The sequence below is a fragment of the Harpegnathos saltator genome, unplaced genomic scaffold, assembly GCF_003227715.2.
Source record: "Harpegnathos saltator strain DR-91 unplaced genomic scaffold, Hsal_v8.6 scaffold36, whole genome shotgun sequence".
Lineage (NCBI taxonomy): Eukaryota > Metazoa > Arthropoda > Insecta > Hymenoptera > Formicidae > Harpegnathos > Harpegnathos saltator.
The window spans coordinates 202501-216527 of record NW_020230161.1 but is presented as its reverse complement, the minus strand read 5'-3'; the positions used below and the strand labels follow the sequence as shown (position 1 = coordinate 216527).

Below are 14027 nucleotides of genomic sequence, written 5' to 3'. Positions count from 1 at the left end.
GCGAGACGGAGCATCGTCGGGCCACGTGGCTGATTCGCGTAATGTCGTCGCCGTAATCGTCGCGAGATTCCTGAAACCAGGTCTCTCCTCCGGCCGGCGATTATGTCAAAACCCGCCGGCCTATCCGGAGACGAGACGAGACGAGACGAGACGAGACGCGCGCTACTCGCCGTCGCGCGAGGAGGACATAAATTTCGACGCGTGGGCAATCTCGTTGTCGCGCGTGTCGCTGCAATTGGCGCATAATGAGAGAAAGGATGTATCCAGGCACAAACGAACCTGACGGCGACGGCGACGACGGTCGGCTCGCTCGCGGCCGAGAAACCTCGACGAGCCCGACGATCGAGGCGGTAATTATGTGTCGAAATCGGACGGCAGCCGCGCGCCGTCCGATTTCGAGAATTCTGAAATTCGCTGTCGGGACGCTGTAGGGATGCAACGATTTCTCAAAATATCGATAACGATATTATCGTCATTTAGAACCGTCAATAACGATAATATCGATAATTTTGAAAACTATCGATATTTGTATCGATATCCATGTAAAAAAATGTATACACATAGGCGTGTGCATATAAAGAGTATACACGAAACATTTGAAAAAATCTTTTAAAAATTTTTATCTTCATATAATTTATTGTCATATTCTTATTAGAAAATATATTAATAAACCGCAGTCGTTTGCCGGAGATCACGGCATACATGGAGCAGGAGATCTATTACGGTTCAACGGTCGAGGTGAAAATGATAAAAGTGAGCGAATTTATTAGACATCGACCAATTATATAATCCTAGTGAATTCACTCGTTTTTGTAATTTTCATCTCGGTCGTAAAACCGTAATCGGCTCCCAGAGCTCTCTGTAACTGGAGGAAAAAAAAAAAAAAAAAAAAAAAAGAACGAAAACGAGAAAAAAGGAAATATCAATAAAATTCATATCGATACATCGATTTTATCGGAGATGAAAAAATATCGATAAATATTCAATATTTGTCTCTCGATGTATCGATATTATCGTTGCATCCCTGGTAGGGATGTCGATGTCGCCGAGCTCTTAGCCGGCGTTTGTTTATCGATGTTATTAATCAGCGCTCTGAATTACTCTGATATATTCTAATATATTAAGAGGTCAGACCGCGCGCAGAGACGCGAGCAAGCCTCGTACGCGGAGAAAAATGTTGCTCGGACGAGTCGATTTTCCGACGCCGAGTGCGAAAATTCCGATTCGAGCAGTCGGAATGCGGTCGAGATGATGAAGAAGATTTCCGGCCGGCAGGACTCTCGACAGGATTCGACAGGCCGTTTTCAGCCGGAATTTCTCAATACGTGCATATTTACATACCAAGAAACTGGTTTACTCAACCGAACCGGATTTTTCTCCGTTGAAACTTTTGGAAATCGAACGACGGCCGGTCTCTAAAAATCACCGTCGCGCTTAGGCCGCGCGGCAAGGAGGAGGTCTCTCTCGCTCGACCTCCTCCTTTCGCCGCGCGGACGCTCCTCCGACGTCGTCCGACGATGAAATTCGCGCGGATCGCGCGCAAATTCGAGGATAGGCCGGAATGTAACGGCGCATCGGAGCGCCGCAATCGAATTGCGGAGCGGCGCGGCGCGGCGCGCAATTTCGCCAACAAATGGTTTGTATTTTCATTAGGCCGGAACTCATTAGATTAAACGAGCTGTTCGCGCACACAGAGGCGCGCGCGCACTTTGCGTGTTATTTTAGAAGCGCCAATGGAAACGAACTCGGCCCCGCATTCTTTCGCGCCGCGCTGTTATTACGCCCGTAATTAATTGTTTCCGACACGTACAGACACGTGTACTCGCGCGCGCGCGCTCATGGTCGTAATCGATAAAGCGGCAGCAGCACGGCGCTCAAGCTGTTCGCGCCGACGAGCTCATTCTTAGCGCGAAATTTCCGCTCCCCCCTCCCCCCTCCCGTACGCTCCGCTCCCCTTCGCCGCCAGTTCTTATCGCGGCCGATCTCTTTCTCTCTCCCGACTCGCGTTTTCTCTGCCGGGTACGCGCGTGGCGATTTAGGCGGAACGATCTCGCGCCTGATCTCGGATCCGCGAATCCGCTCGTAGTTTTTCCCACGTTGAGCGCCACGAGGGGGCAGGAAAACAATTAGTAGGGTTCTCGGGACAAGCTCAAGTGGCCTGGCGTAATGGAGTCCCGAGCGCGCGCGCGCGCGTGTATCGCGCAGCCATCGCGGCATTAACAGCCTATATGGTATTATCCTGAAAAAAGGACAATCCCTCGCTCGGCTCTCCACACCGTGGCCGTAGGAGAAACGGGAGAGGGGGGGGCGGCGAGGGCTCCGAGAATAAGAAGGGGCACAAAGACGCGTCACCGACACGGGTGCGCTCGCGCCGTCGACGCTCGCATGAGCGACTAGATTCCGATACGCTTGAGCTTCTTACGTCGCGGTATATCCGCGAGTCCTCCGCGAGGATCGCGCGTGAATTCCGAGAATTCCGGAATAAAAGTGCCGTCGCGAAGAAAGAGAGGCTCGCCCGCCGCCCCTCTCTCTCTCTCTCTCTCTCTCTCTCTCTCTCTCTCTCTCTCTCTCTCTCTCTCTCTCTCTCGCTCGCTCGCCTTCTCTCGTCTTCCGTCACGAGACGAAGGAATAATTAATCACACTCGGCCATTCTCCACGAGCGCGACTAAGAAGGACCGTAAGAAACACGTTGGACGTCCGCCCGGGGTACATTCATTCCGAGATCCGCAGAAGAAGACTACGAATTCACGGCGTCTCTCATCAATCTCCGTCTCGCCGCGCGGCGCAATGGCGCGCGACGCGCCGTAAAATCGCCGATCGGACGCGATCTCGTGCGATACGGCGCGACGCGACGCGCGACACTCTCTTTTCTCGTCCCTCCGCTCCCCTCCCTCCCTCCCTCGCCACCCCCTTCACCTCCTGCTGCCGTTCGCTCCCTCTTTGCGTATCTCCGGTCTCCGGAACGAGCTACCTGATATGGGGAGGGAAAAGCGGCGACTCTCTTCCCACGAGTGCTGCACGACGGTACTTGATTGGCAAACAATTAGCGGCCACGTCGACGACGTCGAGGACGACGACGTCGACGTGGCACGACCACGGGAATCAAACGCAAAATAGGTATGTATCACGCGAGCATCTTTGACCGGCGTCACGCATCCCCCTTACGACCCCCTCCCTCCGCCCCTTTCTCGTCGATCTCTCTCGCTCTCTCTCTCTCTTTCTCTCCACCTCCTCTCTCGTCGTAGGACGCTCGCCCGCCGGTATCTCTACAATGAGAACAATACCGTGGTTCTTCCGCCGGAGCGGACAGACAAAGGGCATTCCTGGGACAAAACCGTCGTCACCACCGTCACCGTCACCGTCGTCGTCATCGTCATCATCGCCGCGAGTCTCTGGAAAGTCCCAGGGGAGTACGTCGGAATATCTCGAATAGAGCGCATGGATCATAAGCATAATCCCTCCTCCCCTCCTTGTCCCGTCGACACCTGAATCTCTCTCTCTCTCTCTCTCTCTCTCTCTCTCTCTCTCTCTCTCTCTCTCGTAGTCACACGGCGGGCAAGAGCGAGGAGAAACGAAGGGGAGGGGAGAGAAAGCGTCGTCACACAGGTGGACGATGAAAGGGCGAAGAAAATTTTATTATCCCGCGACGAGCTCCCGGCAAGAGACAAGTGGCAAACATTGCGCGGGCGACTTTGCGCGGCAGGGGAGGGGGAAGGACAGAGGCAAAAAAGAACGAACGAGGAAGAAATATTAATTAAGAACGTGTACGCGCAAATAATTCCCACACTGGCTGGCGGCTGCTTCGCGATAAGTGGCATAATAGGCCGAGGAAAGGACACGCGTGAAAGAGAGAGAGAGAGAGAGAGAGAGAGGCCAGGACCAAGTTGGGCCGCGTCGCCGCGCGTCTATTATATTGTTTTGAATTAAACGTGTCGCGCGCGGCCGTCGAAAGAGAGAGAGATAGGAAAAGAGAGTATGAGAGAGAGAGAGAGAGAGAGAGAGAGAGATAAAGAGAGTGAGCCGCAAGTTTTAATACAAGGGTTTTGGATTTCACGTGCACACATCCAGTCGCGACCTCCAGTCTTCCTCTCTCTCTCTCTCTCTTTCTCTCTCCCTCTACCCTCCCCCTCTCTCTCTCTTTTCGGCGCGTCCTCCGCTCGCCTCCTTCCGTTTCCCGTCCTTTCCGCGAGCTCGTCTCGTCCCTTTTCTCTTCTCCCCTCGCATTCTCTCTCTCTCTCTCTCTCTCTCTCTCTCTCTCTCTCTCTCTCTCTCTCTCTCTATATATATATATATATATATATATATATATATATATATATATATATATTTCTATCTCTGTCTCTCCTCTGGCGATGCGCCCGTTATTTTTCGGCAAGCTCGTCGAATCGAGTTCTTTTTAATTGGTGCGACATCGACGCTCGCGCGCCCGCGGGCGCGTTCCCTGCTCGCTCGCTCGCGAGCACGTACGGACTCGTACGTATTTATTTTTTCCTTCCTTTCGCGCGGCTCCCCCTCCCCCGCCCCATCCCCCGTCGATCGAGTCGACCGGCTCTTTCTACGGCGTTTTTCGACGGTCGCGCGAATTCCAGCCATCGTTCCTTTGTCACGGTAACGGCCGCCGTCCAGCTTGTAACGCGGTTCGAGTGTCCGAGAGAGAGAGAGAGAGAGAGAGAGAGAGAGCCGATGACGTCGCCGCGATGATGGCGACTCGGGTGTACAAGAGATGGAAAAGCATTTGTTGCATTGCGCGAAACTCCTGCTCGCGGCGATGCGCATGAAATTCGGCTCGCTCCGGCTCGTTTAAAAAAAAAAAAAGGAAACAGCTCCGCTGCTCGCTTTCGCTACCAGCTTCCGCAGCGAGTTCTCTGCTCCCGACAAGCAGCGGCTGACAAGGCTGGAGAACGAACGTACCTCCAGACGACACGAGCGCGATTAACGATTCCCTCCTCGGCGAATCGGCCGCTTATCGCTCGCGCTTTCGAAGAGCCATCTGATTGTACATCCTCCAACGAGCGACAGGCGCGAAAGGCGTTGTCCCGCGGCTCTCGCAGGCCGCGCTCTTGGTATTCCGCAAAGTGCCGGCGACGCGGAGCGTTTAGCAAATCGGTTTCTCGCAACGAGAAGGGGGGAAGGGAAGGGAAGGGAAGAAAGAAAGAAAGCACGTCGTCGTCCTTAGCGCTACTTAGCAGTGAGCCCGCGAAACGGTCGATTCGCGCCGAAGCCGCGGAAGCACGCGGCCGAGATCGAGGGAATTCCTGCGAAATGCAGCCGAGACCGCCGGCGAACGCGACGAATCGTTAACGGGCTTGTAATCGCCGGCGCATTGCCGTGAGGGGGCGGAGAGGCGGGGGGAGGGGGGTCCGAAGTAACACGAACGACCGCGGACGAACGCGGAATAGTTATCGCGTGCGCTTTTCTCGCGCGTTTCGAGGAGGTCAAGCGAGATTGGCAATATTCGCTGGCGAGCCGCCTCGTCATGCACGGCACACTCCCTCTCGCTCTCTCTCTCTCTCTTTCTCTCTCTCTCTCTCTGTCACGGCTGGGAAGAAATTTCGCAGCGCGATCCAACGCGCGAGTCACGCTGAGAATGTCGCGCCTCCGCGGCGAAGTGCCGCTCGCGCTCCGCCCGGCTTTTTCAATTGCGACGCGCGCTCATAGCCCGATGATCGTTCATCTCCATCATTCTAAGCGCTAGCACCGGTCTGTCTCTTCAGGTGCGCGCGTCGGCTCTGCGCGCGCGTGCGAGTGACAACGGCGCGGCGCGTGATTTTCCTCCTCCGGCGACGACGGCGGAATAACGCGATGTGCCGAGATCTACTTGGCGCGACTAACGATTCGGGAGTGCTGTTTGCCGTGAGATTTCGAGCGAGACTCGCTTCGCGCCCCGTTCCCGTCGGGATGGAGATAAACGCACGAGAGACAGAGAGAAAGAGAGAGAGAGAGAGAGAGAGAGAGAGAGAGGCGGAGGGAGGGAGAGAGTTCGCCGAGACACGCTCGTTGTCGGAAATAACGACATAATGACATGGTAGAGGATGAGTGCCCGAGGTAGGTAAATCCAAGACGAGGCACGGAGAGCGACCGGAGAGACAGAGGGAGATGATGATCGAGAGGGATAGAGAGAGAGGGAGGGAGAGAAGGAGAGAGGGAGGGAGAGAGAGAGAGAGAAAGAACCAGACCGGGATATATCCAGCGAGCAAAGAGACGGAGGAGGAGGAGGAGGAGGAGGAGGTGGATCACCGGCGTGTCTCGGCAGCATCCCTGACCATCGCCGGTGGTTCATCAACTCCGAGGAGTTGAAGAGGCCCTAATAGGCTCTCTCCCGCTAGAACCTGGGCCACGTCACGCACCCTTTTACCTCACGTCTCGACCTGATTTCGCGCGCGATTCTCGCCGCCGGACTGTCAGCCGCGATTCGCCCGGATTTATTAATCAGCGCACTACGCCCCGAATTTGCATAACGAAATAAAAGGGCGACGCGTTTCTCTCTCTCTCTCTCTCTCTCTCTGTCTCGTGTGCGCGCGCGCGCGCGCGGCGGCCTGGTGAAAAGTCGCGATTATTGAAATCGCGGTATAACAATAATGACGATAATTCGCCGGCAGACGGGCGAGCCGCGCGCGAAAATCACCTCCGCGCCGTGTTTTTTCGCGGCGATTGAAACCGCCCGCAACTAGCGGGGCGGGGAGGGATGGGAGGCGGGAGGGGCGGACGCCGCGCGCGAAAAGCGGAAAATGAAATTCAATATTTAGAGCGAGAGAGAGAGATATATATATATATATATGTACATATGCGTAATTTCACAGACGAGACTCCAGCCAGTCGCGGCAAACAAGAAACGCCGAGTAGCCAGAGCGAGCGCGCGCGCGCGTCTCAAGAAACGCGCAATTATCTCGAGCCTCGTAAACATTAGTCACGCCAAAGAGGGGGCGTATATTATCGGCAAAAGCGGCGATTGCGATATTCCGTCGTTTCTCTAATTATTGACCTTCGACGGACGACGCGCGCGAGCGCGCGCGCAATTGCAATAACTTTAACAGCGCTTTATCGCGTTAACGGCCGTTATAAATCGCCGGCGGATATATATTGATACAACGCGAAATTCCACGGTAAATGAAACAACGGCGAAATTGAGTGGTCAACGCGCCGACGCACATTACCGCGATAATTCCCAATAATTTATCATTCGCCGCGTCGTCCGTCCGTCCGACCGCGCGTTCGTTCCGCGGCGCGCGGTAATCGTCGTCGCATTTCGTGCGTCATGAAGAATTAACGTCGTCGCGCGCGCGGTTTGCCATCGCCGACGCGCTCGCGCGCGGAGTTTATCGGCCGTAAAGAATCGACGTGGGCTCTCTCTCTCTCTCTCTCTCTCTCTCTCTCTCTCTCTCTCTCTCTCTCTCTCTCTCTCTCTCTCTCTCTCTCTCTCTCTCTCTCTCTCTCCTCTCTTAATGGGTTCACGCGCCGTGGAATCGCGCACAAAGCGCGACGCGCGCCCGCGAGAGATCGCGACCGCGGGCGCGCCACGCTCTCTTTAACACCGAATCGGCCCAATTTTGCCCACTATTTAGCGACGCCATGCTTCGCCGCAGCCGAATTAGCCGAATCCGCGCGCGGCCGCACGGCCGCACGCGCGCCAATCGATAGCCGCGCGCGCGTTTCGCGGCCTGAGCGACCACCCGCTGGCGCACGTATCAAACTGCGTCTCTTCCTCCTTCTCTCTCTCTCTCCCCCCTCTCTCTCTCTCTCTCGTTGTTTTGGCAGGAGAATCTCCGGCGGCTGATCATCTCCAACCGAGTTCCGCGCGCGAGCTCCGCTCGGTCAGCTCGAGCGCTGCCGTCTCGACGCGATTAATCGCGCGAGCACGCGCGCGCGTTTGCAAATATAAATCGCGAATCCAATTTGCGAAGACCATAAATCAATAGCGTGATGACGATGAGCGTTGCGCGGCGAGGCGCGCAACGACCCGGCCGAGAGAGCCGGGTCGAGGAGTCCGGACAAAAGACGCGGTGTGTCGCGTCCTCGTCCTCGTCCTCCTCGTCGTTGTCGTCGTCGTCGTCGTCGTCGCGGAGAACAAAAGGGACCTGCCGCGGCCGGGCCAGTGCGAGCGAGCCAGCCGGTGGCAAGTCTGAGGCATGCCAAATTTGACGGGAATAAAACCAAGAGAAGCATAACCGGACCACTCACCATAGAGACGGGGATGGGTCCTCCGGCACCGTTGGGGTACGGGTACGGCGAGACGAGGTAGCCCATGTTGAAGGAGGAGGTGTGCGGCGTCGGGTCCACCTTTCCTGCTTGAAAAACAAACGGGAGCACGATTATTAAAATCTCGCCCGGCTTGCGAGCACGTCGCCAGACTTTTCTCTCGTTATCGCGCGGCTCTTGTCGAAGCGCTCTCTCCCTCTCTCTCTCTCTCTCTCTCTCTCTCTCTCTCTCTCTCTCTCTCTCTCTCTCTCTCTCCCTCTCTCTCGGTCGAACCGCTACGCTCGCATTTTCGCATCGAGATTTTTGGTTCACACGGAAACTGTTCGAGACGCTGGGTGGAACGCATGAAGATAGCGAGTAAGCGAGTCAACATTATAAAAGATCGAAACAAGCATGGGTTGAAGCAAACGACCGAGGAAGAAGGGAGAAGGACGTGAGCATCTCGGCGGAAAAATAAGAAAACGCACTGCTGGTAATGAGAGCGGAAGATTCTGGACATTTTGGAAGGAAACGCGCAGATTGCGTGACATTAACGTACAAAAAATAAAATAAAACATAAAATAAAGTATGGACGATTAAGCGAATGTCGTCAACCGAGTCAATCTTGGCTGAGATGAAGAGAATATCGGACCATCGTCATTAAAAGAGCAGCGGCGCGGCAAAATTACACTGATAGAAAAATATAGTCGAATTAACTATAATCTCACTATATTTTATAGTTCATTTTGGCGTCAATCATATTCTTATAGTTCGTGGAAACCTGCAAAATATAGTAGAATAAACACAAATATATAGTCAATGATTGTCTTAAATAATTGTTTAGTTACTTTTACCACATATATGGTAATTTCTCATTCACAAATATAGTGAGATTTAATATTCATATAGTCACATCTGTCATCATTTAGCAAATATTCTGGTAATATTGACTATATAAAAAAGTTACTTTAACTACCATTTTATATTTGTATTCGTACAATAATTTTAGTTTAACTTACTATAATTCTTAGTAAAAATATTATACGGTTGGTTATACCACGCCTATATCGTAATTATTACCGATATTATGGTAATACTTACTATAAATATATTTCGGACTATAATTTAGTTACTATATCATTATAGTTCCAAATACTTTTCTCTTTTATAGTACCGCTTTTTTATAGTACCATATACTTTTCTCTCAGTGTAGCCGGTCGAATTCTCGCGGATTTTGTGATATCGCGCGATATTGTTGTCGCTCTCCCTCTTCCACCCCCTCTCTCTCTCTCTCTCTCGCGGTGAGTCGTATCGCGGATTGTTGCACGTCAGCCGGACGTTAAACGGACCACAGTCGGAGAAACATTCTTTTAAATGGCAGTCTGCACGCGACGCGCGAGCGAATTGTCGAAAGTAAAGGAGGTGGTTCCGAAAAAAGAATCGACGCCGGCACGACGACGATTTGCGGTTCGTGCAGCAGCGCCGGCCTTAATTATACGCTTCCCTGTGCAAATCGCTCGCGCCCTCCCCCCTGCTCCGCTCCGTCGTCCTTTTTCCATAACAGTTTGCCGAAAAGCGCAACACCGCGCGGCATTTATCGGAATCTAGTCCCACCTCGACCCAATTCACACGCGCGCGCGCGCGCCCGAGAGCGCGTAAAAATGGCCGAAGGGCCATTAAAATTATCGGTTAGTCGGAACGCGCTCGCGCGCAAAGTCGCATTTTAATCGACTTAATAACGCGCACCGCGCCGATCCGCCTACCGGATACCGTTTCGTCCGAGAGAGCGTCCCTGTTTATAAATATTGCGTCGACATTAAAACCAGTCCGCGCGCCAGTTTAATGGGATTCAGCGAGTCGTTGGCGTGGGCTACGGCAGGAGCGGCCGAGATCCTGGCCGAGCGTGAGAGAGAGAACCTGCTCGCGGGACTATTAGCTGATACCAATCGTTGCATCGCCGCGCGCGCGCGCGCGCGCGACTAATCCTTAAACGCGCGGACGGAGGAGCCTCGCGAGCTCGCTTATCCTTCCGCCAAACTGGATCGTCGCGCGTTCCACAGGCAACAGGAGGAATCCGTGCGCAAAGGATTCTCTCTCTCTCTCTCTCTCTCTCTCTCTCTCTCTCTCTCTCTCTCTCTCTCTGTCGCGCTTCGCGATACCGGCCGTGCCGTTCGCGATCGCGCGCGCAATCGAGACGGATTCCGCCCGCGCGGAATCGCCGCGGCCGCGAGAACTCTCGTCCGTTTCATGAAGCCCGTTTCGAGGCTGATAATGATCGCCGCGATGCGTTTCATCGTCGAGGAGTGTCGTTAGGTCGTCCGGTCGTCCGGTCGATCGTCTCATGACTGCGCGAATGCGCGAAAAACGTCACCGTCGCAACTCGACAGATGCGACGAGGAGCGCGTCCTCTCTCTTCTCCTCGCCCCGCGGATGACGAGCGTCGAGTAGCACGGAGCTGAGAAATTATCGGCCAGAGATCGTTTGATCGGATGAACGCAAATTCCCGGCGGATAAGAGCCACTCTCACGCACAGGCGCGGGAAAGACGTGGATTCTCGTGAAATCTGCCCGCCGCGGTTTCACGATCGAAACGAGAAGAACGCGGCGAGTTTGGCCGGGGTATTATAACGTTGCGTTATACAACTATGCAGGCGCGCAAAAGTACCGGCGAGCAAAAGTACCGACAAGTTACACGGGACGAGTCGAGCCCCGAGTGAGTGAAACTGAACTGAACTGCGCTACGATAAAATTCGACGAAGAAAATGGTTACCATGAAAAGCGGCCCCGCAGCGCGACGTTCGCCGGTCAGCTTTCGAAACCACGTGTGTGCAAACACACATACACACAGACACACACACACACACACACACACATCCTCGGCGATCCCCGATCGATGATATCCAACACGAAATCGACCACGTCCAGACCAGCTCCGCCTCAGCCCGTATAGAAATTTCTTAGGATTCTCCCAGATACAGTTTAGATTCCAACTAGAATATCCAAATTTGGCCCAAAATAGCTTATCCCATCACGATACCAATTAGAAATCCCATTCTTGTCCCAAAAATGGGTTCTCTATCTAGAATCGGGAAAAATTACCTTTAAATTCCAACCTTTTTTATTTATACAAATGTCTTTTTTTGTCTTAAATTGTTCCGTATCCGGACGTAATATAATACATTTTCGTTTTGTACAATGTATAGAATATATTTTTATGTTTGAAGATAATTTGATTAATTCGTACATGTGTAAATTGGATGAGTTTGTCGGATATTTATATATATTCTTTATTTTTTTTAGCTTGAAAGCCTTCTATTAATATTTTTTCATAATTATTTCTCTTGCAAACAACTTGAGTTATTTTAAAAATCGAATTAATATATATATACGATATATATATATATATCATATTATTAATTCGGTTACGTATATGCATTATTGTTGTATATATAAGAGATAATTATTATAAATTAATATTTACAATAAAAAATATATATAGTTTTAAATATTCATTTATTTTATAAAAACTTCTCACAAAATATTGCTTCAAGTATTTAAATATTTACATTTTACACGTATATGTGTGTATGCATATATATGTAAAGTGTAAATATTTAAGGTATTGTACATCTCATTCTTATCATAAAATGTAAAATGAAAACCAGAAACATTTTTGGGAGTGACCAAACAGAATTTGTTTGTGTTTCCCATTTAGAATCGCATTTTTAAAACATTACACTTCTAACTAGAATCTGTATAGATTTCCCAGTTAGAACCCAAACATATTTTGGGAAATCGGGATAGAACTCAAATAGATTCTAAAATATTTTCCATACGGGAGCTGACAATTCGAGCTGACCGGCAGGATCATCTTTGATCTCTCGCAAGCGTCCTTTCCGCGAAGGATAATTTTCCGCGGCGCGATCGCGACATCGAGTACCTTCGCCGGGTATTTCGATCGCGTGGGCCGCTCAAACACTCTCGAATTACCGCTATTTTAAACGGACGGTCCACGCGAGTGGCGCGAATTCAATTAATGTACCTCGTCGGCGATCGGCGCGAGCGAGCGCCGTCGCGCCAGCAGTAGCCGACCATGAAAGAGTTAATTCTTCGCGGCGGGCCTACGCGCGATCTCCCGATCGTCGCGCGACGCAGGACCATTGACCTTTCCCCGGGTGTGTACGAGACGTGCGCCGGCCGCCGCCGCTCATTCGGCGGCCAAGTTATTAAGACGCGAGAACGCTTCTGCCGTACGCGTCGCTTCGGCGCGATTCACACGAACGCGCGCGGACGATTAAATTGTCAGCTACGCGACTCTATAAATAACGCAACGCGGCGCGCATACCGCCGAGCCGAGTCCCGCGATCCTCGTTTTATCAACGCCCGCGAGCCCGCCCGATGAAAAGCCCGCTAGAGAGAGCGAGAGAGAGAGAGAGAGAGAGAGAGAGCTGGTTTTATCGAGCTTCCCGCGGCGAAGCGCTCGGCGCGGATTTCGCGCGCCAAGCTTATCCAGAGAGAGAGAGAGAGAGAGAGAGAGAGAGAGAGAGAGAGAGAGAGAGAGAGAGATGGCGCGAAAAGCGCAGTAAAATCGCGAACAAGAATATCAAAATAAACCACACGCCGTCGCGATTGCGATAATAAACCATCGCGGACGGCGTAACGGAGACGGTAATAAATGCGAATCCCGCGCGACGAGGCGCATCGCGGCGAGCGAGTTTCCCGAAGATCGAAGCACTCCGCGCCGCGGGATCGCATTCCGCGGCCGCGGAGCAGAACCGCGTAAAAGCGCGAGCAAGAGGGGAGCCGTACTTCAGCTTTCTCTCTCTCTCTCTCTCTCTCTCTCTCTTGCTCTCTTCCTCTCTCACTCTTCCCCTCTCACGCATCCATTCGCCGAGTGCATATCCTGGGCCGCCGCACATGTGCGCCACACTCCTCGCGCCCAAAGTTTACTGCCAGCTCGTTTCCCCCCGCCGCTGCCCCTGCCTCCCCCTCCTCGACCGTCCTTTCCATCACGATCGGCGCGTCTCCTCCCCCGCTCGGCTCGCTCGGTGCGCGTTCTCTCTCTCTCTCTCTCTCTCTCTCTCTCTCTCTCTCTCTCTCTCTCTCTCCGGTCTTCCAAGCGGCGCTACATCGACTCCAAGTTCGTGCTGCTGAGCCCCCTCCTCTCCCCCTCCCCTCCTCTTGGCGTCGTTACCGCGCCTTTTCCGTTGCTATCTGTCGTCGTCCTTTTTCTCGTTCCTTTTCGCTCCTCTCCCGCGGCCGTTTGTTTACCTCGCGCAGTCTTGTTAGAATAATACCCGGCCACGCGGTAATTATAGATACCCGCGGGGGCCTCGCAATGCGACTCCGACGCGGCGTTTAACGAGCGGAGAACGCAGAGCCGCGGATATTTCTCGGCACCGATACACGGCGACGGCGGCGGCGGCGGCGGCGGCGGCGGCGGCGCCGGCGCCGGCGACGGCCCCGACAATGAAAATCCCGACACCTGATACGCGCGCGCGCCCCGCTTTCCTCGCCGAGCGAGCACCTACGAGAGACCTGCCCCTGTCGAAGGTGTGTCTCTTGTTCGCGTAATTCGATTAGCGTAATTAATGCGGGCGGTCAGCTGATAAACCGTGACCGCTGCCGCGAGCCTCAAGGAGAAGCACGGCCGCGCGCGTCGGCGCACCGAGTGCGCCCGGCCACGTGTCTCCGATGAAACGACATCTGTGGGATTTTTCTCTCGTCGCGGAGGGGGGTATGGAAAAAGAATGAATTCCGCGGCGGAAGAAAGTGGACTTTGATGACGACGAGATGCTTTTTTGCGCAGGGTGTCGGCCGCATGCGTAATCATGTTCCGCTGATCGAGACGAG

General features: G+C 53.0%; 1 protein-coding gene across 1 annotated transcript in view; it reads right to left on the bottom strand.

Moving 5' to 3' along the window:
• Positions 1-14027, bottom strand: part of LOC105187023 (protein pangolin, isoforms A/H/I/S) — a 76575-nt gene that overhangs the window by 36144 nt on the left and 26404 nt on the right. Inside the window, exon 3 of the mRNA XM_025300359.1 lies at positions 8179-8285. Within this exon, the coding sequence (XP_025156144.1) occupies positions 8179-8285 (107 nt within the window). The remainder of the gene's footprint in view (positions 1-8178; positions 8286-14027) is intronic.